General features: G+C 58.8%; 2 protein-coding genes across 5 annotated transcripts; both read right to left on the reverse strand.

Moving 5' to 3' along the window:
• Window positions 1–783: 783 nt before the first annotated feature.
• SART1 (spliceosome associated factor 1, recruiter of U4/U6.U5 tri-snRNP) lies at window positions 784–17,055 on the reverse strand. The gene is made up of 20 exons (XM_060607281.3): window positions 16,339–17,055; window positions 15,532–15,589; window positions 15,106–15,161; window positions 14,396–14,522; window positions 14,168–14,273; window positions 13,841–13,918; window positions 13,618–13,717; window positions 13,384–13,526; window positions 13,088–13,294; window positions 12,261–12,385; window positions 12,046–12,179; window positions 11,797–11,930; window positions 3,159–3,332; window positions 2,874–2,984; window positions 2,484–2,571; window positions 2,097–2,187; window positions 1,850–1,985; window positions 1,225–1,314; window positions 995–1,116; window positions 784–868 (listed from the first exon to the last, which is right to left on the reverse strand). Exons 1-20 carry the CDS (start codon window positions 16,649–16,651, stop codon window positions 850–852), a joined length of 2,412 nt encoding a protein of 803 aa, XP_060463264.1. The 5' UTR covers window positions 16,652–17,055; the 3' UTR covers window positions 784–849.
• An 856-nt stretch (window positions 17,056–17,911) lies between these two features.
• Window positions 17,912–26,528, reverse strand: TSGA10IP (testis specific 10 interacting protein). 4 transcript variants are annotated; one of them, XM_060607285.3, is made up of 8 exons: window positions 26,350–26,528; window positions 24,995–25,128; window positions 24,211–24,890; window positions 23,884–24,031; window positions 21,713–21,880; window positions 19,090–19,189; window positions 18,764–18,888; window positions 17,912–18,059 (listed from the first exon to the last, which is right to left on the reverse strand). In XM_060607285.3, exons 1-8 carry the CDS (start codon window positions 26,494–26,496, stop codon window positions 17,951–17,953), a joined length of 1,611 nt encoding a protein of 536 aa, XP_060463268.3. In that variant the 5' UTR covers window positions 26,497–26,528; the 3' UTR covers window positions 17,912–17,950. The 4 variants fall into 4 exon arrangements, with proteins under 4 accessions (XP_060463268.3, XP_060463267.3, XP_078289825.1 ...); XM_060607284.3 differs by having other exon boundaries at window positions 21,713–21,883; XM_060607286.3 differs by lacking the exon at window positions 17,912–18,059 and having other exon boundaries at window positions 18,793–18,888; window positions 19,017–19,189; window positions 21,713–21,883.
• Window positions 26,529–27,914: the final 1,386 nt, after the last annotated feature.

Genomic DNA, 27,914 nt, shown 5'->3' on the forward strand with positions numbered 1-27,914 from the left:
CCGTGAACCACCTGGAATGTGTTTGGGCGTCGGTGGCAGCAGGACACCAGCTCTCCAACGGGAGCCTCGATTCAGGGCTCTGGTGCGTCCCGTCGTGGCACGTCCGAGCCTCCTTCAGAGCTCACCTCCCTGGGGAACCACACACGGGACACGTCCCCAAGCAGATGGGGGCGGCACAGGGCCTCGAGGAACGCGGCGTGGAGCCCGGCCCACTGGCCCACGCGGTCCCGGGCCCCCGAGGGCAGTGATCATGTGCCATCAGAGGCTGGAGGGACCAGGGTGACCGAGGCTCTAAAACCACCTCCACTTCTCACCCGACAGCCATCCCTGGCGAGGGTAAGGTGTGACCTTTGACAATCAGCCACGATCTGAACCACCACGCCGGGGGCGGGGGTGGAGGACTGTCCTAGAGGATCTGGACAGTCTCTCCCTCGTCTCTTTATCTGTGTCACTGGGTCATACCTAGCAGATGTCAGACTTTGAGGCATCTCTGAGGGGTCCTGCTTGCCTCTAAATGCCAGGTGGGTGGGTGGGTACATGGATGGATGGATGGATGGATGGATGGATGGATGGATGGATGAACTCATTTCATCCTCACAAGACAGTCTATGAAGCAGAGGTGCTTTGATTGTACAAATGGCAGAACTAAGGCTCAGAGAGATTCGGGGACGTCCTGAGGTCACACAGCAACCAGAGCCGGCCTGAGGGCAGCGGATGCCCCGCCCAGCACTGCCTGCCCCTCCTCCCAGGTCTAACCCTGGAATCTGCACCATGACGCAGGAGGAAAAAATAAGGAGGGAACTTTATTTAATATTAAAGTCGGGGAGGGGATCGGAAGGGAGATCGGATTCACTTGGTGATGGTGTTCCTGCGGAGAGAAGAGAAGCATGAGGCTGGACACCGGCTTGGGCCTTCCCACCTGGTCAGGTGGCCCCTGCCACGGCCCCCGCCCCCGCCCCCGCCCCGGCCCTGCCCGCCGTGCTTCCCCACTCACGCGTTCATGCTCTTGCCGCTGCCACTGAGCACGATATACGGGGTCTTCTGGGCCTTTTGCTTCTCCTGGAGCAAAGCCACTGTGCCCAGGGGCGTGTCGCTGGAGCTCATCTTCTTCAGGAGCTGCAGGACAGGGGCCAGTCAGCACAGGGCAGGAGTGGGCCCCAGAACACCCATCACCCCAGCACCGGCAGGTACCGAAGCCACCCCACGTCCCCACGGGCCACCCACCGCCTCCTCGTCCAGCTTCTTCATCCGCCGCTCAGTCTTCATCTTGCCTGAGCCTTTCCCGTGGAAGCGGTGGGACAGCTGCCGGAAAGCCTGGGGACACGGGGCAGGAACCGTGTGAGAGCCGCCTGTGCCCCAGAGGGCAGGGGAGGGGTGGTCGGGACGGGGCCGGGAGGAAGGCAGCGACCTGGCGCCCCCCAGGGGCTCCGCAGAGTCACAGAGACGGACTCGGGGGCCGGAGGTGCCGCGACAGGGACACTGAAGATCCTCGGTGAGACCTGCGTGCGGAGGCTGAGCCGGCCAGGGGCTGGGGCTGGGTGGGCCGTCCAGACTGACGGTGCACCCCGAGGCTGGGCTGGGAGCACGTGGGGAAGAGCGCCAGTGGGGCGGGGGCCAGGACGCCAGCCACCAGAAAGGCGGCCCCCAGGGTAGGTCAAGCCACGAGGGGGCAGGCCGGCAACGGGCCCATGATGGAGCCTGCTGTGCCCCCCAGAGATGGAAACTGAGGCACAGGGGCTCTGACACTTCACCAGCACTCCAGCCAAGACCCCGCGGTGCAGCTCTGCCTCCTCCGGGAAGGGCAGGGGCCCCGCCTCTCCGTGACTCAGTCGCCCACAGCCCTGCTCACCTCCTTGGGCGTGAGTTTCCGGCCCGTCTCGTCCACATACTCAATCTTAACGTCGGGTTTGTAGCCGTCCTTCTCCTTGAAGTCCTGGGTAAAGCCTCGGTACTCCTCCCGCCGGCTGTACTTGTCGTCGATGGCCCTGGGTGAGAGACGGGGGGCCTCAGGGCCAGCACCGCCCACCCCGCCTGAGTTCCCCACAGCCTCCGGCCGGTGACACCCCCGTGACCCGCTGCCCAACCGTCCCACTCACATCTTGTCTTCGATGCAGTACACGGCCGACGGCAGAGACTTGTTGGGCGCCTTCACCCGGGCCACCTTCTGCACCGTGGTCTCCAGCAGCCCTGGGGAGAGGCGGTGGTCAGACTCCAGGAGGCCCGCCGGGTCCTCAAGCCAGGGTCTCTCAAGGCCACAGCCTGACCACTTCCACTGCCCCGGTTCTCCCCAGAGATGCCAAGACTTCAGGAGCGAGTGGTGGCTTTGTGGGGGGGGGGATGGGCAAAGCCGTCAAAAATGGGGTGACACGGCGCAGAAAGGCCGGATGCTGCTATGACCGCCCCAGACCTGGGGGCAGGGGGGCAGCTCGCAGGGCCCGGGGAGTGGCTCACCCTGCCGCCCCCGCAGGGCTCACAGCCCTCACCTTTGTTCTGACACAGCAGCAGCGCAGCTGCCAGCCCTCTATTCACGATGGGCTCCTCATCCAGGATGGTGGTGGAGGAGGCAGAGAACTGGGGGGCGGCACACGGGACGAAGGTGGTGAGCGGGCCGCGCGGACTCTTCTCACCCCTCACCCCCCACCCTCCCCCCACCGCACACAACCGCGGTCCTTCCGGTGACCGGCCCCACGCCAGACGCCTCGCTGAATCCTCACCACGACCCTGTGAGCATCACAGGCCCCATCGCAGAGGGGGACGGCGGGGCTCTGAGACAACGGGCCACTGCTCCAGGTCCCCTGGCCCCCAACCCCGCTGCGCCGTGGGCCCCTGCTCCTCCCCCCCCCCCACCCCCCGCCTCGCTCCGCGCCCCTCACATCCTGCTGCTGCTTCTCCTCGTCCAGGTTGACGGTGCTCCAGCCGATGTTCTCCTCCCCGTCGGACTCAGAGCCGCCGTTGGCCGAGCGTTCCTCGTCTCGTTCAAAGTCCTGGGGGTCAGGAGGCCAGGGTCAGCCCAGGGAGCCCCAGCCCCTCCCCGCCCCCAGCCTCCTAACCCACCGGGGCCCCGAGGCTCGTTACTGGGGACCTGACCAGAGTGGGGGGGGGGCCCAAGCCGGAGCCGAGGGGAGCAGGGGGGAGGGGCAGGCCGCCCGAGGACCCACCATGAGCTCTTCCTGCTCCTCCCGGTTGCCCGCCAGCCCGTAGGTGGGGATCTCCCCCAGCGTGCGGCAGAACTCCGACGTGGCGTTGAACACGATGGCCCCCTTCCGCTCGGGGTCCTCGTCTTCCTCCCAGCCCCGCTGGCGGGCTTCCAGCTTCTTCACAATCTCCACCACCTGGGGGAGGGAGCAGCTGTGGGCAAACCCAGAAGTTTCTGGGGAGGTGCCGTCGAGACCCAGAGGCCGCTCCTATGTCCACAGCGGACCTGGCTGGTCTCTGCTTCCTCCCTGGCTCCCCGTCCGCTCCCCCACTCTGCACCTACACCCATCTCGCTAGGTCACTCCTCTGCCGCAAAGCCATCGATGGCTCCCTTCTGCCCTTTAAATTAACATCCAGAATTCCACACGGCCGTTCTCCAAAGCCCCACAGCCTTACGTCTTCCTCTGGGACCGGGGCACCCAGGGCCTCTCGGCCACTCCACCGCCACCCACCCTTCACCCCACAAACTCCAGTTTCAAACACCTCTTCCAGAACCCTTCCCTGAGCCCACAGGGTGGGGAGACGCCTGTGGAACTCCCACACGCTTCTGGCACCCACCGCCCCCCCCCCCCCCCCACACCGCCTGCCTCGCTCCTCCCTCAGGCCACCCTCTGGCCCAGCATGGCCCCAAGGCCCCTCACAACTCCGCTCCCGATGCCACCCTCCGGTCCCCTCCACGCAGCACTCCCATAAGCACCCAGGACCGTCTAGGATCTCCCCTCCTTCCACCCCTCACTTTCGTGCTCTGCCCCGACAGCAAGCTCCTCAGAGAAGTTTCCAGTCACCACATCCACTTCCACACCCCTTCCTTCCATCCTGTTTTACTACGTTTATTTTTTTTTAACGAATATCACCATAAACATAAAAGGGTCCTGGCACGTGCATGTTTAAAAATAGTAATAACTAAACACACACCCAGGCACCCATGGCCCACTCGCAGATATATCATTAATATCCTTTCAAGCCTGGCTGTCTCCTCCCCCTTTTTGGGCTCATAATTCACTGGCTTTACTCTCCTTTTTTAATAAAGTTTATTTACTTATTTTGAGAAAGAGGGAGAGAGATGGAGAGAGCTACCAGGACAGGGGCAGAGAGAGAGAAAGAGAGAGAATCCCAAGCAGGCTCTATTAGTGCAGAGCCCGATGGGGGGCTCCAACTCATAAACCACAAGATCATGACCTGAGCCGAAGTCGGACGCTTAACCGACTGAGGCACCCAGGCGCCCCTCACTAGCTTTTCTTTACGGTTTTACCACACAAAGACCCATCCACAAACAGGGTATTATTTTGTTGTACTTTTTTTTTTTTTTTTTAAGTTTATTCTGAGAGAGAAAGAGCGCATAGTAGGAGGAGGGCATAGAGAGAGGGAGACAGAGAATCCCAAGCAGGCTCCATGTGGCCAGCACAGAGCCTGACACAGGGCTTGATCTCATGGTGTGAGATCGTGATCCGAGCCAAAATCAAAGTCAGACACTTAACTGACTGAGCCACCCAGGCGCCCCTGGTTGTGGTTTTTTTTTTTTTTTTTTTTTTTTTTTGAGAGAGAGAGAGAGACAGAGACAGAGGGCGCAAGTGAGCAAGGGGCAGAGAGAGAGACAGAAAGAGAAGCGGGGCTCACCTGAAGCAGGGCTTGTGTTTTACCTAAGTGGGGGGCTCATGTTTTACCCGAAGCAGGGCTTAAGCTCACCCGATATGGGACTCGAACTCACGAACCGTGAGATCGTGACCTGAGCCGAAGTCAGATGCCTAACGACTGAGCCACCTAGGTGCCCTGGTTGTGTATTTTTTTTTAAATGCTTTATTTTTGAGAAAGCACAAGCGGGGGAGGGGCAGCAAGAGGGGGACAGAGGTTCCGAAGCAGGCTCTGTGCTGACAGCAGCAAGCCCGAGTGGGGCTCGAACTCACGAACTACAAGATCGTGGCCTGAGCCGATGTCGGACCCTCAACCTACTGAGCCACCCAGGTGCCCCCAGCTGCACGTTTTTAAAACATCATACAATCTGAACCGTGCTGTAGATTCCTCCGTGATTTGCTTTTTTTTTTTTTTTTAGTTTTAAGATTCATCCTGACACGAGCGGCTGTACTTCGTTAGCTTTTCGCTACAGAATCGCGTTCCACGATGTGAACGTACTTAACCTAGGCACCTGGCGCCGCGGACGGCCCTTCTGTCTTTCCACACAGGACGCGGCGACCAGCGACGTGACGCCCGGGGCCCCGGAGCGCACGGGCAAGTGCGTGTGAGGATTCTGGCCGCTCCAAACCCTGACACTTGACCCCGTCAGACTCGGACATTTCTGCCAGACGGTGCGGGCGGGACCCGATCGATGTCCTCGTGGCTCGCCTTCCCTTGACCACGAACGAAGCTGGGCCCCCCTGGGTGTCCTACTGGCTATTTCCCCTTCCGCTTCCGTGAACTGCTTGCTGGGGTCTTCTGCCTGTTTCTCCGTTTTGCCCGTTTTTGTTGTCCGGATATTCTCAACACCAACCCTTCTGGGACGGTTACGTGCACGTGGGCAGAGATCTTCTCCGGGCCCATCTCGTACTCCTCGTGACACCTTTTTCAAATAACTACCGGTTCTTAATTTCTAAGTAAATACTAGAGGTTTTTTTCCTCCCCTCATGGTTTACGCTCTACATTTTTATCGTTTAAAAAATCTTTCTTCTAAAATCATCCAATCACAAAAAAACAAAAAGCAAAAAAAAACCCAAAAACCTGTGATGCCCCCCCCCCCCCCACAGGAGGTCCCTGGAGAAGGTCAAAATCACAGGGACAGGAAGTAGGGCGTGGCTGCCTGGGGCCGAGAGATGAGAGTGTTTAATGGGAACGGAGTTTCAGGGTTCCAAGACAGGAAGAGTTCTAGGGATAGATGAAGGACACGGCTGGCTGCACAACCACGTGAAGGGATTTAACATCACTGAACATTTAAAAATGGTTAAGGGGCGCCTGGGTGGCTCAGTCAGTTGAGCGTCCGACTCTCAATTTTGACTTGGGTCACCATCCCAGGGTCGTGGGATGAAGCCCCAGGTCGGGCTCGGTGCTGAGTGGAGCCTGCTTGGGATGCTCTCTCTCCCACTGCCCCTCTCCCCCGCGCACTCTCTCTCTAAAATGTATATATATTAAGGCCCAAGTGGCAAATTTTATGTTCTATGTATTTTAATGCAATTAAAAAAAGGAAAAAAATTTTTCTCTGCTACAAAGTCACAAACATAATTTCCTTAACTTTGTTCTGAAATGTCCTATCCGTTAACGCAGCTGTTATGGACTGTGCTGCGTCTCCCCCAAATTCCTATGTTGAAACCCTACCCCCAGTATGACTGTGTTTGGAGACAGGGCCTTTAAGGAGATGGTCATGGTCAGAGGTCATAAGGGTGAGGCCCTAATCCAGCAGGTTGGTATCCTTGTGGAGAGAGAACGACACCCCAAGGATACAGGCACACAGGGAAAAAGCCACGAGAGGCCACGGTGAGAAGACGGCCACCGACAAGCCTCAGGAGCAGCCAAAACTCCTGAACGCCCTCCCGAAATTTCAGACTCCAGGACTTTGAGAAATAAATTTCCGTTGCTTAAACTACCTTGTCTGTGGCATTTTGTCAGGGCAGCTCTAGCTGCCTAAAACAACAGTGTACCTGTCTTCTTTAATGTCTTTTGAAAACAGACTAGGATCTTCCCCGTACAGATCTTTTTTTTTTTCTAATGTTTATTTTTGAGGGAGACAGGACTGCAAGCGGGGGAGGGGCAGAGAGAGAGGGAGACACAGAATCCGAAGCAGGATCCAGGCTCTGAGCCGTCAGCCCAGAGCCCGACGCGGGGCTCGAACTCATGGACCGCGAGATCGTGACCTGAGCCGAAGTCGGGACACTTAACCGACTGAGCCCCCCCAGGCGCCCCTCCCCTCCAAATGTTACGCACCATTTACTCCTTTTTATTTGGTTGCTGTCTTCCTTATCTGTTACCCGTTTAGAAAAGATAGAAAACATCTGTTTAGCAAGCTGCCTATTGCTTGCCCGTATCACTTCACCACCTGTAACGCCTTCATAAACAGTATCTTTTTTTCAACATATCTTCTCTCTCTCGCTGGGGTACAGAAACACGACCGGCTTTCCTCTGGTAATCTCGTATCACCAACCTCACTACAGCCTGCCTGATCTGCCCGCATCTCCCACCGAGGCCACCTTGGGCAACAGCACGGATGACCTCCGTGCTGCCCAATCCAGAGGTCAGCGCTCATCCCGGATACCCTGATTCTCCATGGCATTTGTCACAGATGCCTCCTGTCAAGAACCTCTCGGCACGTGGCTTCCAGGACAACACCCCGTCCTCCCGGTCTTCCTCGCGCGCTCTCCCCCTCGGGCTCCCCTCCTTTATCCATACTCACCGTCCTGGGGACTCTACCCACTCCTGTGGCTTTTGACTCGCGTCTACATACTTACTGACTTCTGCATCTATGCCTCCAGCCTCAGCCTCTCCCTTGACGTTCAAGTTCTTGCATCCAACTGCCCGTTCGGTGTCCAACACGTCTAATAAAAAGGCACCTCAAACACGGCCAAAACCGAACCCTTGGGTCGTCCTCCCCAAACCTGTCCTCCCCTAGCCCTTCCCATCTCAGGAACAGCCCTCCCTGCTCCTTAACTCAGTCGACGGCCAGCAGTTCAAGTCAAGGTTCCTAGGGGTCGTCCTTAACCTCTCACACCCGCTCGCGATCTCGCACGCAGTGGGTCCGTCAGCCAACACCGTCAATGCCACCCTCAAGATGCACTCCACACACGGCGGCTCCTCCTGGTCTCCACGGTCCCCGGCGGGCCACCATCCCACCTGGTCTTCCCCCGACAGAACCGCACTGGCTAAACCTACCGCGAGAGCAAGCCCCCGCCTGACGTGGCCTCTGCCCACCCCCCTCCCTGCCGCTCTCCCCGTGGCCCAGGCCACACGGGCCTCACCCAACTTCCCGAGCGGGCCCAGTCGCTCCTGCCTCAGCGCCTCAGGTACCGGGTGCTCCCTCACCTCGGAACCGTGCCCTAGGATGCCGCCGAGGCTCACTTCATCTCGTCTCAACCGTCACCTCCTCGGGGAGGCCCCCCCTGACCAGCCGACTGAAAACGGGAGCGCTCCTTCACTCCTGATCTCCCCACCGCCTCGCCTTCTCCTCTCTCTCCTCTCCTCACGGCGGTTCTCACCGCCGGATGTTGTTCTGCCCTCTCTCATCTCCTCTCACTAGAACCCAAGTTTCACGAGGACAGACACTCCTGTGCTTTCAGCTGCCGTGTTCCCTGCTGGACGCTGGGCGCTTGGCAAGTTACTCGCCGCGGAATGACGCTAACATCCCGCGGCACCGTGAACTCTGTGAAGGCGCCGAGAGCAGCTCCGCCTCATTCCCGACGTCCTGCGGGGCGCAGGCCCTGGCACGTGGGGGGCGCCTGCTGCTCCCGGGCTCCCATCACCTCCCCACCTCCTCACTTTCACTGTGGATTCCGGCACCCAGCCTCCTGCCTTCCCTCTGCTCCTACTCTCGTCTGCACTCTCGGGGACCTCTGCCTCCAAAGGACCCATCCAACCACTACCCCAGAGGTTTGCTGACTCCTGACCGCTAACAACCGTTTCCCCAGCCTCTCCTCCCCTCCCCTCCCCCGCCAGGGCTCGTCCTCCCGGCCCTGGCTTGTCATCACCGACATCCACAGCCCCGCCCCGTCTCCTCTCCATCGGCTGCCTCCCATCTTCCCGGCTCACTTACCCTGTAAACCTCAATCCAGTAACTCCCCCACCTCACCAGGACTCCAGTCCCGTCCTCCCACCCGTCGCCCCTCCTGGTCTGTAGCACCCAGCGTGCATTCTGTGCGTCAGCGGGGTCCCTCCTCTGCAAACACTTTACCTTGTCTCTCCCCTCGACACACCCAACCCGGATTCATCCCAGACGTCACCTACTTGGCTGACAACACGGAGCACCGGACGGGCTGCAGAAACCCTTAAACGCGCAGACCCACTTCCCACTCGCGACCCCTTGTTGCAAACGCGGAGTCTCCGCTCATCTGCCCAGCAGACCTGCTTTTCGCCCCGTACCCGACTCCGGGCTCCCACACAGCGCCCCACCTCCCCAAGACCCCGCGTCCACCCCACCCTCCACCTCCTCGCTGGAAAACAGACAACCAGACGGGGCTCCCTTAACTTCTTCCCCCCACCAGCCACCTGCACCTGCTGTGCCCGCTCCTGCCCTCCCCGAGACAAACCACGACGTGACCTGGCTCCACTCAAAGGCCACCCCGACCAGCACTCCAGGCCCCACCCCTGCCTTGCTCCTTAAGGGTTTGCTCCTGAAAACAGCTCCTCCCTTCTCTTCACTTCTCTGGCTCCCTTGGATCGGCAGCGAGCACACTCGTGAATCGCCGTCACTTAAGAAAACCTTCTGAGAATTTAAAACCGGATTAGACATTGGTTCAAACCCAAAAGGCGTTGGGGGCATAACTGGGAAGTTTTGTCATGGACTGCTATCAGAGGATTTATGGGATTTTTCCTCCGGGGAAGGTGGGGTCCCCTGAGCCTGGGGTTCAGCAAGTACCGTATGGGATTTTTAAGGGAACACAGCTACGTAGGGCAATGTCCTTATTTTTAGAGACGCCTGCTGAAGTGCCTCGGGGGAAAGAGTCACAGAATCCGCAACTTACTTTCAGGGATTCAGAAAAACGGAAAAGAGAAAGCGAGGCGAGAGCACTGTGACAAAATGTTTAAAAATACTGAATTAGGAGGACGTATAAAAAAGCTCATCATGGGGGCGCCTCGGGGGCCCAGTCTTAGTTAAGCGTCCAACTTCAGCTCAGGTCACGATCCCGTGGTTCGCAAGTTTGAGCCCCACGTCGGGCTCTGTGCTGACAGCACAGAGCCTGGAGCCTGCTTCAAATTCTGTCGCCCTCTCTCTCTGCCCCTCCCCCGTTCTCTCTCTCTCAAAGATAAATAAACATCAAAAGTAATTTAAAATTTGGGGCGCCTGGGTGGCGCAGTCGGTTAAGCGTCCGACTTCAGCCAGGCCACGATCTCGCGGTCTGTGAGTTCGAGCCCCGCGTCAGGCTCTGGGCTGATGGCTCGGAGCCTGGAGCCTGTTTCCGATTCTGTGTCTCCCTCTCTCTCTGACCCTCCCCCGTTCATGCTCTGTCTCTCTCTGTCCCAAAAATAAAATAAAAAACGTTGAAAAAAAAAAAAAAAAAAAATTAAGTTCATTATGATACTCTTTCAACTGCCCTGCACCTAACTGCTGCGGGGTGCGGCCCAGGCATGTTTACAAACACCCCCAGGTGACTCGGGCTCAGCCCAGGCTGAGAACCATCGGGCCACGTGACCTCTGCGCAGTCCTTCCAGCCACAAACTCTACGATTCTTAGATCCGATCTGTAAATATTAGCGCTATTAACCATTAAGTACAAAAAAAAAAAAAAAAACCCTACTCTCCATCACGCCCCCTTCAGCTACTGCCCATTTCTCTGACCCTCTTTAGGGCAGCGGTGGACAAAGGACCGGCCACCACCTGCTGCCACAAATAAAGTCTTACTGGGTCGCAGCCATGCCCCGCTGCAACGGCCTTGCGCCTGAGCCCCTGCGCTCCAGTGTTCGTGCGGTCCACCTGCTCCCGCTCTAACTGCCCCAAGTTGCCGCCCTCGCTTCCGTGTCTCCTCAGTCTTGTTGACACTCTGTGCCGCACCTGACCCGCCTGTCCCTCCTCGAAAGTCCTTCTTGGCTTCTGTGAGCCCCACTCCCGCGGCTCTCCTCGACCTCAGGGGCTGCTGCTTCTTGGATCCCCCCGCAGGAGCTCCCACTGCTGTGCCCCACCGGCTGGGCACGCAGAGCTCCCCGTCCCGGCCTCTCTCTCTCTCTCTCTCTCTCTCCCTCCAGAAGTGGGAGGGGTAGGATTAAACGCGCAGACTTTGGAGTCAGGCTGTTCAAACCCACGTACCAGTCACGGGACCCTGGGCAACTTGCCTAAGTGAGTCGACAGGGCACCCAAGCGGTGCCCAGACACGCTAGTGCCCGCTGAGGGTCAGCAATGACCGAGGCCATACGGACCGCCGGCCCCTCCGCTCAGCTCACACCACCGGGTCCTCAAGAGTCCTAGGCCAATCCCTGCGAGGCCGGCCCCTCGTGTTAAGAAGTCTCAGCTCAGATGCCGCCCCCTGCGAGATCTCCCCCAGACAGCTGATGCAAGACGCCAGCCGCCCAGCCGTCGGCTCCGTCTTCCTGGGTTCGGTCTGCCCGGCTCGAGGCACCACCAGAGTGTGTTCGTGCACGCGTGCCGGCCTCCACCCCCAGCTAGAAACGCAGCTCCGTGAGCACAGGGCCCCCCCCCGCGGTCCTGCTCACCTAGGACTCCCCGGCCCTCGGGACGATGCCTTACTCGCGGCAGGCACGCAACACCCGACCACAGAAGGGAGGGAGGCAGGGGAGGCCCCAACCCTATGCCACCTTAGAGCAAAAACGCCGCTCAAACCTAGGGGTCCGCTGACGACGTGATGCTAAACAAAAAAGAGGATCCTGGCCGGAGTGCAGGTGCCGTGCTCACGGGGACCCCGGCCCCGGAGAGGCCGACACCCACCCGCTCCCGCCCGCCCCCAGGGCCCCCTACCTTCTCGCCGCTGTCCCGCAGCTGTTGCAGCTGCCGCAGGCGGCGCCCCTTTTCCAGCTGCTTCTGCAGCTCCAGCTCCGCCTCGTCCTCCTCCAGCGCCTCTGGGGACCCGGCCCGCGCGCCTCCTGCCTCCTCTGGCGGGGAAACACGGGAGGCCTCTGCTCGAATCATCCCCTCGCCCCAGGGTGCTCGTCCCCGCCCCTGACCGCTCCCCCCACCCCACCAGCCCCGGCCGGCAGGGCGCCTCACCCTCATCGCTGACGTCCATGTTCTCCACGCGGGTGTCATCCGACTGCGAGGGCTGAGGCGCCGGCTCCTTCTCCTCCTCCTCCGGGGCCTCCTCGTCCGCCTCAGGCACTCGGCGCCGACCCCGGCCCCGCAATCTGGGGGGAGAGGCCCCTCGGGTGAGCACGGGCCCCCGGGCCAGGCCAGCCCCCACCCCGCACCCCTCTTTGCAAGCGCACCGGGAGCCAAAGTCCCCGTCTTGAGTCTGGTCCCCGAGAGGCAATAAGTCATCGGCCCGCACGACCACCTCCTTCTCTTTCTTGCGGATCTTCTTCACCCTCCGTTTGGTCTTTTTAAAGGTCACCTAAGGGGAGGAGAGGCGACGCCTGAGACGGGGAAGGCGGGCGGCCACGGGCCCCCGAGAACGAACACTTCCTTGGTGCTCCTCCGTGCCAGCCTCTGTCCCAAGCGCTTCCCGCGCACAGACGACACGTGAGGGAGGTGGGACTTCATCCCACCTGTGATGACGAAACCTGAGGACAGAGAGTCTACGTTCCTTGCCTCAGGTTGCCCAGCTGAGAGGGACAGCCGGGATTGCGAATCTTGTTTTCGGGGCTCAGGGGGTCCTGCTCTTAATCACGCGGCCAAGCAGTTCACCGAGCCCGGCGTCTACCTCTGCGTTCACGATCCTCCCAAACACAAACTCCACACAGAAGGTAAACTTACACTCACCCACGCTGTCACTAACCCTCGCAATGGCCCTCAAGACGGGGGCTCCTGCCATTCCCATTCCAAACGGGGAGCCTCGGCCTCACGGTTAAATGACTCACCCAAAGCACGAGCTGGCTGGACGGCAGAACCTGAACACGAACTCAGGACCGTCTGTCTCGACGGTCCCCGTTCTGTTGACAGCCACTGGCTCCCTGCAACACCTCCCTGCTCACCCATGAGGGCCAAGACCCTCACACTCGATCCCCCCGCAGCTCATCTGGCCGCACAGGACCCGGGAGGAGGGGGAGGAAGCCCCACCCCATCACAAGCCGTGGCTGGAGGGCTCGGGGCTCACCATCTCCTCGGGTGTGAGGTACTCGGAGGCGAGCCGGGGCCCGACCGTGCTCAGGGACTGAGCCTGTAGCCGCAGCTTGGCCCGGATCTCCTCCAGCTCCCGTTCCCGCACGCCGTCAGCCGTGCCGCCCTGCTCCAAGCGGAAGGAGTGCGGCCGCTCGCCCTCGAGCTCCTCGTCGTACTTGGACAGGATGGAGCGGGGTTTCTGCTGCAGGACAAGGGGGACAGGTCGGGATCCAGCCTGTTCCCGAAAAGCCCCAGAGCCCCCATCTCACAGCCCCGTGCCGCCCGGCCTGCCTGGGCCAAGCCGTCCACACTCTCATCCTCCGCATACGGCAGGTAGTCGGGCTTCTTCTTCCGCAGCTCCACGTTTTTCTCTGCCCGCTCCTTATCTACTAGGTTCACGTTCACCAGGACATCCTCCTCCTCCTGCAGCACACCTGCGGACAGGGCAGGAGCAGCAGCCACTCACAGCTGCCCTCAACTCAGCAGTGCCTACGTCCCCGACCAGAGCACCTGAGCTCAACCCACCTTTGTCCTTGAGGGTGAGGATCACGGTCTCCCCCTCTCGGAAGGAATCGATAGCGTGCTCCACGGTGAGGCCCTGGAGGTCCCGGGCACTGTACAGGTCCTACAAGGCAGAGGGAATGTCCAGACAAGTCAGGGGACCGGACTCCCCGAGCCCTGGGACCCCAGCACTAAGGACAGTGGTGCGTCCACCCCTCCCTGCCCTCGGCCGCTGCAGCAGCCTCACCTGCCGCCTCTGCCCAAACTCCTCCTCCACCAGAGTGCTGACACCAAACTCTTGGTCCATCTCCTCCAGCAGTTTGGCCTATGGGATGGGAGGGGGGTGACCTATGACCTCATGCCATTCGGCATCACTGGAAGACACGTGGGACTCTACCAGGTGGGAGTGCAGAAAAAGCAGGCCATTGCAGGGAATCCAGAGCAGACAGCATTGACCGTGGGCCTCCTACTTCTCTGAGCCCGGTCACCTCCCAAGAACAAGCCTCCTGCCTCACCAGCCGGTCGGGCTGCCAGAGGCCCTGAGTGACCGCCCCCAGCTTCCCCGGGCGCTCACCCTCTTCTCTGCCAAGTCCTTCTCCTTCTGAAGCTGCCGGCTCCGCTCAATCCAGGCCGCGGTGTCGTCCAGCCACGGGTCATCCTCCCCCAGTGTCTTTATCTTCCTGAAGAGGAAAGAAAGTGGCCTTCTGGAGAACCCCTTTCCTGCTCCCCCCACCTGACTCAAGAGCTCCCTGGCAGCCTCCTCAGGTCCTTCCCTTGTCCACCCCGGCAGGGACCCCCTCACCCCAGCTTCTGGTTCAGGAGGCGCTTTTCTTTGGCGGCTGCCAGCTTCTCCCGTAGCTCCTCTCGCTGTCTCAAGGCCATGGGATTGATGACATCGGCTGCCACGGGCTCCTCCTTGGTGCCCGCCTCTGGAAGGGAGGCCCAGACGTGAGGCTATGCCTGCCCGTGGCTGGTGGGGAGAGGAGGGAGCCACTCACCCTGCCCCCTTCCAGCTCAGGGGGCCAGAAGGGGCCAGGAGAGGGGGGGATCGAACCCTTCACTTGCCTCCTCCCACTACATCCCCACACTTCCGTGTCACCCCGCACAGCATGATGGGACCCTCCACGCCTTACAAGCCCCCCAAGTCATGCTTTAAAAGACAAACACACCTGACACGTGCACAGCTCAGGTCAGTTTGTAGCAGCTACGCATGTGTCTCAGCCTGGTTAATGCTGCCTCACAGCACAAGGCTAGCACGTGGTGCTAGCCATTTGAACTTAAAGAATAAGCTGATTCCCAAACCCCCATGACCGCTGTAGGGAGAAGCCTCATGTCTATTGGCAACTATGTACACACACACACACACACACACACACACACACACACACGGACAGCGCCACTAAATGGAGCTGAACCTGTGCCATAACCCCATCCTCCTCAGAGACCCTTCAGATGGTCCTTTTCTTCCACCAAAATGCCCTCCCTCACCCCCATCCTCAGCCCCACACTCACCCTTCTTGACAGCGTTGACCTCCAAGGGTTTCAGCCCCAACTTTGCCCGGAGTTTACTGAGGGCAAGAGATACAACTGTTAAGAGCCGTCAACGAAATAGGTGCACGAAAGACATTTCAGGACAGACGGGGTGAAAACAGGATGAGACGGAGAGATCACGAGGGTCCCCAAAACAGGACCTGACCCAGGCAGCCTAGGACATTGGGAAGGACACTGGCCTCCAATATGGGGAACACAGGCACCAGGCCTGGCCTGCCCCTTAACCAGCGGACCATCCTTCCTCTCAGAGCTTAGTGTCCTCTTCTGTAACTCGGATGGTCATACGGCACTTCTGATTTCAATGAGAATGCTTTAGTGTAGGGAAGGCCACCCCCAAGAAGCTGTCCCAGAAAATAAAAGCAGAAACATACGGGAGACAGAACTTACTTGGTCTCCTCGATGCTGAGTGACGAGGCATCTCCTGAGCTCGTTTTGGAGCCGGCGGCTAGAAGAAGAAGCCTGGCTCAGGTGCCGAACACAGGCCCAAAGATGAGGGCCTCTTCCAAACTCCTCCATTTCAGGAGACGACACAACTACCCACCTAGCTGCTCCAACCAAAATTCAAGGAGTCATCTTCATTTCCTTCCTCTTCCCACCCTCATCCAAGTGCTAAGATGTCTTAAATTCCTACCGCAAAACACGATTTCGATCTGTTTCGGGTCTCTCCATCCTCCTACTGCCTCGGTGCAGACCACTATCAGCCCTCACGTGGCCTCCACTCTTGACTACTCTTGAGCCAGTTCTCAATGCGGTGACACTAACAACATGATCAACTCACTCCTCGGCTCAAATCTACGGCTCCCGACCACCCTCAAGACAAAGCTCAAATTTCTACAGGGTCCTTTGCGTTCAGACCCGTTTCTTATCCCTGCTATGAGCCCTGCACGATCTGCTCAATACCAGATTTCTTCCTGCCTCTACGCACGCTAGGACTACTTCATTCATCCGTTCACTCAACACGTTTACTGAGGGCCTGGGACGTGCCAATTGCAAGGAAAACAAAATCTCTGCCCTCGCGGAGCGCAGTGGAGGGAGACAACCCTCAACCCCAAATAACCACAGAAGACCCTTTAACGAGTGCCGACGAAGACAGCCTGGGGGTGCCCAGGCCCGGAGTACTCGGCCTGCACACACCCAGGCCCTCCCGCTCCGGGGCCCCGGGTACGCCCCGCCCCCACAGGCCACGCCCCTCACCGGCCTCGTAGCCGTCATCGCGCTTCTCCCGCTTCACGCGCCGCTCGGAGGGCTCTGCCTGGCTGCGCTCCCGCCCGTGCGCGCCGCTGCGGGCCTCGGCCTCGGCCCCGCGCCGTCCGCTCCCGCGCTCGCCCCCACGCTCCCGGCTCCGCTTCCGTCGTTCGCCGCCGCTACTGCCGCCGCCGCCGCTCCGGTGCTTGTGTTTTTTGTGCTCCCGGTGCCGCGGCGGCTGCTCGGTGGCGCCTCCGGTGCTGGCCGCCGCCGTCGTCCCGGCCGCCTCCTTCTCCCCGCGATGCTTCTTCGACGACCCCATGGTGGCACGTCCGCCCGGAGCCCGGCCGCCGCCGAGGCCCGACGATGCAAAATGGGAACACTTCCGGGTCGCCCGGCAGCCGCAGTCGTGTTGCCGGAAACCAAGAGCGGCCGCTTCCGTCGTTCGCGCCGGCGCCTGCCCCGAAGGTTCATGGGAAGGCCGGGATCGGAGCCCAGCGGCGCCAGAGCGGCCGCGTCGGTGGGGGTGGCGGTCTTTAAGCTGGTAGCCTGACTGCGCATGCGCTCCGGGGATGGCGTCGACCGGATGTACTGGTTACGGGTCTCTCCGCTGTAAGCGCTCTACGCCAGCCACCTGCGAGCTGGAAGCGCCCGCCCGGCACCGGACGCTGCGTGTCTCACGGACTTGCTGTGGACGGCGCCCGGCGCTCCTTGGGCGTCCTCCTAGTGGACTCCCCAGGGTCCTGGCTCCATCGGGTGTCGGACAGCGCAGCATGGTCTCCTGACACCCGTGGCTCCACAGTCCAGCCTCCAAGTCCCTGCAACCAGTGTGGTCAGCAGACGCCGCCTTCCCACGAGCCTTGGATTGGGCTTTTTAACCTGTACTCTGGAATCCCCTAAAACCGAGTGTAGAATTTCGGCACATCTGTGTATGTGAGCCCCCTCCCCCCCCCCCCCCCCCCCTTGGAGGGCGTCTCACTTGAAATTAAGTTAAAAGCCCAATTGGGGCGCCTGGGTGGCTCAGTCGGTTGAGCGTCTGGGTCTCCGACCCTTGGCTTCGGCTGCGGTCATGATCTCAAGGTTCCTGAGTTCCTGCACTGGCAGTGCAGAGCCTGCTTGGGATTCTCTCTCTGCCGCTACCCTGCTCGCGCATGTCCTCTCTCTCTCTCAATAAATAAACTTTTTAAAAAAGGCTCAATTCACATAATCCCTTCTCACACTCCCACCCCACAGTTGCTCCGTCTGGCCTGTTATGGTGTGATGTGCCCCATTAAAGGTCCAACCCCTACCCCCCATCCTCACCCCACACACGCACCAGGAGTTCTCAAAAGCCAGATCCTATTCACTCTTGAGTTCCTAAGACCCAGCATAGACGGAAATGGGGGTGGAGGAGCCGCAGCTGTTGCCCTATGCGACGACCCACTCGGGAGCAGAGGCAGGGCTGTGTGTGCTGGGCGGGAGCAGCTCCGGCAGCCAGAGCTCCTGGGTGATGGGACAAGCTAAGCCTGCTGCCTACCCACTTGCCACCTCCTACTCCCAACCTGCAGCCTCTTCCCAGCACCACCAGAAATTACACAGTGTGTTTCCATAAAGCCTTTAATCATTATCTTAGGAGCTGGGCTCAGTCTGGGCTTGGAGTGGAGTGCCTGTTGGGCTGGCTTCCAGTGGGTTCTGCCTTTGGGGGGCTTTCAGAAGAGTGCTCCATCCTTACCCCCATTGACCTGTGGCTCCTTAAAGGTGAAGACATAGGTAGAGACAATGGGTTTCTAGCTCCCCACCCCCATGCCCAAGGAGACCTGGGCTGTAGGAGGGGAAAGGCCATTATTGACATGTGGGTTCAAATCTGGCTCCTGTGCTATGAGACCCTGAGCGAGTGATTTCCCCTCCTGAAGCCTCAGTGTCCTTATGCATGGGCCTCATAATCCCTGCTGTGCATCACCTTGTTCTAAAGCACAAGGGACAGTATACAGGGGGTGACTTGTGGGGCCCCACCCCACAATGGGGTCTTGGTGTGTGGCCACTCATTTGGCCACAGATTCCCAGCCCGGCTCTGCTGCTTATTCGCTCCTGTGTCTTTGGACAGGACCAGGTCCTTAGTTTCTTTACTGGGATCTGGAGAGCATCACCCCGGTCCTGCCTTCCTCAGGTGACCTGGGGGACAGGGCCTAGGGAAGGACCGATTGACTGCTAGAGCTAGGCAGTGTCCTTCGGGCCGAGGGGTTGGGCCACCAGGACTTAGATCCAGGGCGGATCAACATGGCTGCTGGTGAGTTTTCTCAGCTTCTTCCCAGATGGTCCAGCCCAGGCTGGAGATGGGCAGGGCCACAGCTAGGGGAGACCCTGTAGGGCCCAGAGTACTGGCGGTGGCCCCCCCCACTTCCCTTCTCCCTGTAGCTGGGCAGAGCCAGTTCCTTGGCTAGCTAGACGGCCTCACCTGGGTTTCCCGGAGGCGCCCTCTGTGTTCCCCTTTCCTGCTTCAGCCAGTAGCTGCTCCTCATCCAGTCCCAGTGCTGACAGCACCTGGGAGAAGCGCCGGGTCACCGTGAGCCGGGCATTGGCCTGAAGAAAGAGAAGCGTTCCTGCTCTGCAGGCTGCCGGGGACGGGTGGTGCCGCGTGTGAAGGTCCCAGGGCTTCCGGATGGGCGGTGGCCCCGGGGTCCTGTCTAAGGGGGCCCACTCTCACTTACATCCCTACGCACTCAGCCAATGAGAAGCGCTGCTCTCGGGGAGGCTGATGCTCGTCCAGGGGCTAGGCCTCACCTGCATGGCCTGCTGGAACAGGTAGGGCCGGGCCTGCACCCTGTGCTGAATGCCCTGCAGCTCTGCCTGGTACTGAGCAAAGCGCTGTCGCTCCTGGCGCCTGCAGGGAGACGGACCTGTGGGCAGCCAGCCGCGAGCACAACCCGTCCCCAGTCCTGAGTCCACTCCTCCTCGCTAGGGACGTGACGTCCTCCCCGCCCTTACCTTGCAAAGCCATTTCATTCCCAGCCTCGCCCCGGGTTCCTCCTGAGGTCAGTGGGGTGGAAATTATTTGCTCCATTTTACCCATGATGAGCCGGAGGCCCAGGGGGGTTGAGGGACTTGTCCAAGGTCGCACAGCTGGGAAGTGAGAGACCGAGCCCCGAGCCCAAGTCTGCAGCCTGCGCAGCCGGGAGCTCATCTAGCATCCCAGCCACCCCCAGGCGGAGGGACCAGCTCCGGCTTCGGAGCAACTGGGCATCAGCTTGCAGGGCCTCTCCCCTCCCTGCGTTTACACCTCTGCGCCCCTTCACCCTGCACCTGTGAGGAAGAAGCGGTGGCTGTTGGCTGTGGCTTTGGGCAAGGCCCCAGTCTGGGCTCTGGGTTCAGTTTCCTCTGTGCTATGGCAGGGATTACACAAGCTTGCCGCCATTCTCTGTGGTTTTTATAAGCACGCGGCTTGGAAAATGGGAGGGAGGAACAAAAGAAACATGTTGCAGATGACAGACTGCATCCCGAAAATATCAGGATTGCACTGGGGAAGCACAAATCCACTTACAAAAACCCAGTCTGTGCACTTGTCTGAAATGTGTCTGCTCTTCAAGCCGGGTATCCTGGCAGCAGGAGGGGCCCCCTGGCTGTACTAACACCCGAGACCAGGAATCCTGCGAAGCACGCAGGAGAGGTCTCGGGAATTGGTGGCAGCACCCACACGCAGGACGGGAGGGGAGAAGCAGACAAGACCCCAGGACCCATTCGGGACCTCTAGCAAATGTGCCGGCCAGGATCTTTGGCTATGTGCCAGGGAAGGAAGCTTCCTCCATTCGAGAAGAAGAGATGAATTTGAAAACCCTTGGCCAGGAACAGGAGTTATTGCAAGATGGAGTCTTCGGCATTCAAGAGGTCATTTCAGCAGCTACAGAAGGAGGGGGTGGGGAGCGCCAGCTTGCATTTGGTCTCTGTGTCGCCTGTGAGGTCTTGCATGTTTTTCCTGCTTGATTCTTGAGGCTGTTCGTTAGAATGGAGAGGAAGTCCACATCTTGGAGCCCCAGGCAGAAAGGAAGCCTGTGAGTGGATGTCAGCCCCGTCCAGCATCTGGGAAGGAAAGGAAGCCACATAGCCTCCCTACCACCGGGTGACCTTAGTTGAGCCAGCGTCTCCTGCGCAGGGCAGAGTCTTTGCGGCTCGGAGAGAGCAAACTTCACGGGCTATAAGGGCTGAGAGAGCCCGTGGCATATATCTGCTCTCAAGTAGAAAATAAAAGGTGTGTGGGAAACACTCCTCTCACTGACATCCGTCCCTTGGAGTTCTGAACTTTAGGCTTCCTGCCTTATTTAAAAAACAATGAACTTGAGGTCTGGCATGGAGAAGGCATCTCCTCCATCACTGGCCAAGGATTCCTTTAAAACACCCTTGACTTCTTAGAGTCCTGGTTTCCTCATCTTCGAAACTGGGGATGATAAGACTGAGCCTCAAAGAGTACGTGATCAGAACCCCACTGAATCCTTGGTGGGCCGCTGCAGGACAGAGACCTTCGGGTCTCTCCGCAGCACTCCACTCAACCTTGACCTGGCCCTTCTCCCAGGATGAAAGGAGATGAGTTGTGGAAAGATCTACCCTGCTGCCAGGTGCACCCAGTAGGTGCTCAATGTCAACGGCCCTGGTGGCCATATTTATTTGTGATGTCTGTTTCACTAGGTAGGGCTTTGGGGGGACCATCCTGGCGCCGTTTATCTGCAGATTGGGTATCCGAGCACTCTGGGACCACGTAGCAGAGCGACTCAATGGCTGCTGCCCATGTTGGAATCCTAGCTTCGCAGCTCACTTGTGACCTTTGGCCAACTATTTAAGCTCTCTGAGCTCAGTTTCCTCCTCTGTCGAATTATCGTTCTGATGCTAATGCCCACTTCATGGTCCTGTTATGAGTCTAAAAAACTTTTAAATACACATTTGCCCGTTTCCTTTTAAGCGTGAAAATATAGGGAGAGAGTGAAACAGATGACCCTTCACCTGATGGCAAAGAACGGTTGTCCCCAGGAGTGAGATCCCAGGCTCGCTTTACGTGCCATGTTAACTATTCCGGTAATGTCGGAGTTTTTTTGCAAGAAGCATCCCTGGCTTTTGAAATCGGAAAAGATCAGAACGAGTGGGAATGCGGGCAGAACATTTTAACCGTGAACTTTTGCCAGCTGCGGGGATCGGTCTTGTTAGCCGGTGACCTCGCCTCAGCTCCTCCTCCGCCAGTGCCTCAGTGTCTTCATGGGTAAAGCGCGGCCAAGTGGCCTGGAAGATGGTTGTGGAGACTCAGCCCTGAGGGGAGGGGAGGTCTGCATCTCCTCTGTCCTTCGTCTGACAGCTGACATCTCTCGCGCTGCCTCCCCCTGCCCTCTCCCCGCCAGCCCCTCCCCGGCGCCAGGCTTCCTACCTCAGCTCCTCTAGCTTGCACTGGGTGGCGCCCGGCCCCCGGCTCCCTCCGGGCGCATAGGCCGCCAGGCAGCGAGCCACCTGCTGCTGTACCCGCTGCTCCCGGGCCCTCCGCAGCTCGGCCCGCTGCAACTCCTCCTGCTGCTGCCGCTCCCAGGCCTGCAACAGGCTTCTTGGGAGGGGGGAGGGAAAGAAGAAGGTGGGAGAAGTCTGGGGGGAGCAGCAGTCTCATGGAGACCAGGAGCAGGCAGAGGGGTGTGGGGGCCTGAGGGAGGGATCGCAGGAGCCCAGAGAGCCAAAGGCCCCGGGGAATGGCGTTCGTCTTGGAAGTGTGCCGTGATGAGGGCCGCATCTGGCCCGCCTCGGGGCCTTTCGCTACTCTTCCTGGAGGCCTCGTCCCGCTCCAGCCAGCTGTATGCCCCAACGGTGGACATCCTCAGCCCTGTGGGGCTTGGTGCACCTGTGACCCCACGTGTATTGCTAACCTCCCCTTGCAGAGCAGCTCTCCTTGAGGGCAGGGGCCAGCTCTGGTTCTCTCTGACCCCCATCTCTGGCAGGAACTAGGTTAATGCCTTTGGGTTTGAGGGACAGACAGATAGATGAATGGATGGGAAACAGAAACAAATTGGTGATGGGATCAATGGGTGGATGACCGGATGGATGAATGGTGTGGACGGTTGAATAGACAACATTGAGATCCATGTGGAACATTCTTCCCCTAGCTCTTATGGCCAGTTCCTTCTTGTCGATTGGGTCCTTGTTCAAAAGTGAGAGAGAAGGAGAGTCCCTGACCACCCCTTCTGCCTCTAGCTATACATCTTGTTCATTTCTTTATTAATTATCCTTCTTCCCAAGGAGAATGTAAGCCTCATGAGAGCAGGGTTCCTTATCTCTCCTCTTCACCACCAGTGTCTCCCCAGCACCTAGGACAGTTCTTAACCTAACTAGAAACTCAGTGTTGGTGACTTCGTGCATAATTCAATCATGGTTGGACTAATAAAAGGGAAGATGCGGTCACTCACTCAGCACGTATTTATTGAGCACCAGCTGGTGCCAGGTCCTGTGTAGGGGCACCAGAGAGGCCATGATCAATAAGATCTGGTACCTGTCCTCAGGGAGCTCTGTACACGGGGATAGACAGGTACCCCGGGACCCCAATGCAATGCCGCGTGGCAAAAGCTATGGTGGAGGCAAGCACAGGGGAGAGCTTCCTAGAGGGCGCCTGACTTGCAAGTTGAAAGATGCATCCGAGTTACCTAGGTGAATGAGGAAGAGGGGCAATCCCGGTAGAGAAGGGAGGGAGAGCATGGGGCATTCTAGCACTCTGACTGGCTGGCATGGGAGACAGGAGGCTCCTTACCAAGAAATCTGGGCTTTGTCCTAAGCAAACTGGGAAGCATGGGAAGCAAGCAGGGGATGACAGTAAGAATTGGAGGGTGCTATTAGAGTGCTGAGTGGATTCTCACCTGCCACTTCTAACCAGTCACCAAGACCTGCTGAGCCAGCCCCCAAATATCTCTTAAATGGATCCCCCCTGTCTCCATTCACATGACCACCTGGTTTATGCCCTTATCATCCCTCACCTAGACAATGCAAAGGTGCCCCCTTTCCAGGCTTTCCCCCTCTGTTCCCATTGTCTTTTGTTTAAGCCCCAAGTATAGCGATTGTCTAACTCTACTGCCCTCTTTGCTGTCTTGCCCATCCGTCTCCTTTTCCAACAGACCTTGAGCTTCTTAGGGCTAGGACCAAGTCTTTTTATCTTTACATCCTGAGGACCCATGAGTAGATACTCAATATATGTTGCATTAATCACTTAGTTAATAGATTAATTGATGGATAGAAGATGGGAAATGAATGAAAAAGTAGCTTGTATCGATAGATAGCTGGCCAAGAAGGCAGAGATGGATGGATGGGTGGGATGGATGGGAGGGAGGACGGGTGGGGGGTGGATGGATGGATGGATGGGAGAGAGGATGGGTGGGTGGATGGATGGATGGGAGGGAGGACAGGTGGGTGGGTGGATAGATCCATAGAAGATTGGATGATCAGAAGATTGGAGAATGGATAAATGAAGGAATGAATGAGATGATGAATGATTCAACGTCTCTAGAGAACTGGCTCCTTCTCTACTTCCTGTCCTTTCTTCCCATCCTCCTTTTTCTTCCACCTTACCTGGTGGCCTCCTGTCGTTTGTGGAAGGTACGGTTAGGAAAGTTGGTAAACTGGAAAGTCTCTTCATCTCCCAAGGCATAGGTCTTCCCACTCCGGTTGGAGGCCTGCACAGCAGCCCGCAAAGCCTTCCAGGGCTGCTTTTCAGGGCCTGTCCACAACGGGACAAGTTAGAGAGTAGCCCCCCTCCCAGCCCATCGGGTGATCCTGCCTAGTATGTGGAGCACAGCACAGCCCTGTCTGAACTCCTGGCCCAGGGTGCTGGCTCCCCAACCTGTCTCCCCGCTGTGTAGTTTCCTGGGGGACCCAAACGTTGAAGTCCACACTCACCGCAGTCCAACTCTTGCTGTAACTGCCTCTGCAGCTTCTCCAGCTCCTTGGCCCTTGACTTCCTCGTCTGCGGCCCTCGAAGGTTGGAGCTGCTCGCCTTGCGCTGTAGGTCACCCTCATCCAAGGCCTCCTTGCCAGAGTTCTGCCCCTTTCTCTGCGAACCAGCCCTCCTTCTATGGGGGGCCCTGTGCTCCCCCTCCTCAGCTTCCTCTGTCACCCCTGCAAACCGCTCCTCTTCCCAGATCGACCCCCTCTTGAGGAGCTGGGACATTTCTCCAGGGCTCATACCCCTCTCGACCTCCTCAGCACCCAGGGCTTCCGGCTCAGCGCCCTCCTCAGACTCTGATCCTGAGCCTGACCTCTTCCCAGGTGGCTGGAGGTCACACTCACTGGGGGCCTCCAGTTCCTGGCTCCCCCCTTTGCCAGAAGGGGTAGGGATGCCGTCCCAGGCCCTGAGCCGCTGGCTCCTCTCCAGGTTTGGCACCTCTGTCTTCCAGCAGAAGCCGTGGGCATCTGGGAGGGTGGCTGTGGACTTGAGCCTGGCCTTGTGCTGGGTGACAGCTCGGGGCAAGGGCAGGGCTTGGTGGCCAGGCTGAAGCAGGGCCCGACCATCAGTGAGGAAGCTCTCCCAGGCCCACTGGAAGGGAAAGGAGGGTTTCCGAGGAGCAGAAGGGATGAGACTGAGGAAGGAAAGGACAGGGAGCAGGGGTCAAGGTCAGGATGCCGGCCCCCCCATGGGGCCTGACACCCAACATCCCACCCGGCCGCTCGCACAGCTGCTTACTCTTCAGCCTCAGCAGGGCTATGCCCTTTCTTGTTCCGGACCTTGGGTCTCCGGTCCTTCTTTGCCGTCTGCCCAGCACTCCGAGACCTCGGCTGCTGGCCCTGAATTACACCATCACCGCTCCCAAGCCTCCCCTGAGTGAAGACAGGAGAGGAGGCCCAGCTCCAAGCAGGCTCCTGGACCACCTCACACCTCCCTCAGGGGATCTCCCTCTTCTGTGCACCCCAAGTGGCCCCCTGGACTTTTTTTTTTTTTTTAATGTCTATTTTTGAGAGAGAAAGAAACAGACTGCGAGTGGGGGAGGGGCAGAAAGAGAGAGAGACACACAGAATCCGAAGCAGGCTTCAGGCACCGAGCCGTCAGCACAGAGCCTGGCGTGGGGCTCGAACCCACGAACCACGAGATCATGACCTGAGCCGAAGTTGGACGCTTAAACGACGGAGCCACCCAGGCACCCCCCTGGACTCTTGTTACCAGTATAACCGACTGATCACCATCTCAGTGTTTAGTATTTAAATAGCAACCACTGGGGCGCCTGGGTGGCTCAGTCGGTTAAGCGTCTGACTTCAGCTCAGGTCACGATCTCGCGGTCCGTGAGTTCGAGCCCCGCGTCGGGCTCTGGGCTGACAGCTCAGAGCCTGGAGCCTGCTTCCGATTCTGTGTCTCCCTCTCTCTCTGCCCCTCCCCCGTTCATGCTCTGTCTCTCTCTGTCTCAAAATAAATAAACGTTAAAAAAAAAAAAAATTTAAAAAAAAAATAGCAACCACTGCTCCTCACTGAGTACCTGCCAGCTGCTCAGGATTTTCTCTCAGTAACTCATTTAACCTTCCCGAGGACCCTGTATTACACTATTACCCCAATCCTGCAGATGAGAACACTCAGCCTCAGAGAGGGGAAATCACTTGACTTAGGTCACCCAGCGGGTAAGCGGAGCCAGGACCTGATCATGTTGAGTCTGTCCCCAGAGCCCAGATCTGTCACCACGTGCAGTGCTGCCTCTGGGCCCCGGGGCAGCTCTTCTGAATGGCCCCATGGGGTCCCGGACTTGCTGAGTCAAGGTGGAGGAAACTCATGATCTTTCCCAAAACCCTCCTCCTCCCGCAGTGTTCCCCAAATCACTCCACCAGAAGGCTGGGAGTCATCTCTGGGTGTCTTCCTCATCTTCGCCCTAGACGACTTCGGCCTCCCTAGGGTCCCTGTCCCCTTCCCACCCACCCCCACCCCCCGTCTCTCACCTGGGCCTCAGCTCAATCTCATGGCTTCTCCAGGGCCTCCCTCAGCCCTGGCCTAGGTGGACCCCAGGCAGCCAGCCTGCCTCCAGGCAGTTGGAAGTCCTCCCACAGGGCCTCCCTCACCTGCTCAGCCTGGGGGATGTCCGACAGAAACTTGAGCAGCCCTGTGGTCATCACTGGAGCCTGGAGCCGCGTGTCCCGCCCTGGTCTCCCCGAAGTAGTCCTGATCAGCTGTTGGTGGGTGTTTCGCATGTTGGTGTCCTGCCCCATCCCCCACCCCCATCTGCCAGCCTTGGAACTGCCCTCCCCACCATCTCTATGGCAACCAGTCCTCAGCCAGTCTCGAGGGCTCCGGCAAAAAGCAGGCCAGGAAGGGTCAGTCAGGGTATGTGAGGCCAACTTCCTTCCAGGGGGGAAAGTATAGGAGGATGCTGAGGAATGATCCGGGGCTGGGGGTCCTGGGACCCAGGGCCAAGCCCTGCCCCTGTGGGACTCTTTGTTGACCTGCTGTAAGTCCCCTGCCCTCACTCAGCCTGTGTTTTCCCATCTGTCTGTGAAAAGGACCTCAAGACCATTTGGGAGGGTGCTCACATCCTATGAAGATGGCCGGGGGGCGCCTGAGGTGGGCCCTCTCCCTCCTCCTGCCTCCTGGGTTGTCTCCCAGCTCAAATGAGGCTTTATGGGAGCCAAGCTGAACTCTCACAACAAGATCTCCTTCGAACCACGTGGCTCCCCAGGTCCTGGCAGGATAAGAAAGGCCAGGAAGTTGCACACCAGGCCCAGGAGGGAGGCAGCAGGCAGACCCGGGCCCAGAGGAGGCTCCGGAGGGATGTAGAGCCTTTAAATCTTATCCCAAACTTCTAAGCATCGCCAAAAGGCCCTGTCGTGGCAAATCCCCATGGGACACCACCACCACCAGTGCAGGGATGTGGCGCCAAGCTGAGGCCCTAGAGACTGAGCGGTCTGGCCGGAGGCCTGGCTTGGCCTCGCACCGGCTCTGTGACTTTGGGCAACTCACCTCTCCCCTCTGAGAAACTGGAACTCACAGGCCATCCCATAGGTGTGTTGCAAGGATCCAATGGAATCATAAAGGCAGCGCGCTCGGCAAAGGTTTGTCCTTATTAGACCGCTAATGATAACCGATCGTTATTGGGAGGCAGCAGCAGATAGCGGTTGGGGCTGTAATAATGGCATCTACCTCCTGGGGTCGTAGTGAGGATTAAGTCAGTTAATATACACAGGCGCACATAGAACATTCCCACAGCCCATCCTAACTGCTGTGTAAGAGCTGTGGCTACTCAGCCAACGGTGCGGCCCCAGTGACGCAGGTCAAGGAAGTACATCCCAGCAGATGCCCTCCGGGTGTGTCTCTCCCTGAGCATCGTTTCTGGGGACCCTCATCTGCTCTCAGGCTCCATCCCAGCAGCACCTCTACAAGGAGCACACCCAGCCCCAATAATGATTCAGGTGGAGATCTTTGGGCCCTAAAAAAAGGCCAACTCCGCTTCTTCTGGCGGCTGCCATGCCCACCCAACTGCCTCGGCTCCCAAATGTCACGTAGAAGCGCCCAGGTAGAGGGCAAGCCCTCTCCAGACCCCGCCCAGTTGATTTCCTGGACGAACTCTGGGCCACTTCCTTCCGCGGCAGAGGGCAGGTCTGAGCCTCTCGGGTCTGTATTTTCACGAGGT

This window comes from Panthera onca, chromosome D1, assembly GCF_046562875.1.
Source record: "Panthera onca isolate mPanOnc1 chromosome D1, mPanOnc1 haplotype 2, whole genome shotgun sequence".
NCBI classification, from domain to species: Eukaryota; Metazoa; Chordata; class Mammalia; order Carnivora; family Felidae; genus Panthera; species Panthera onca.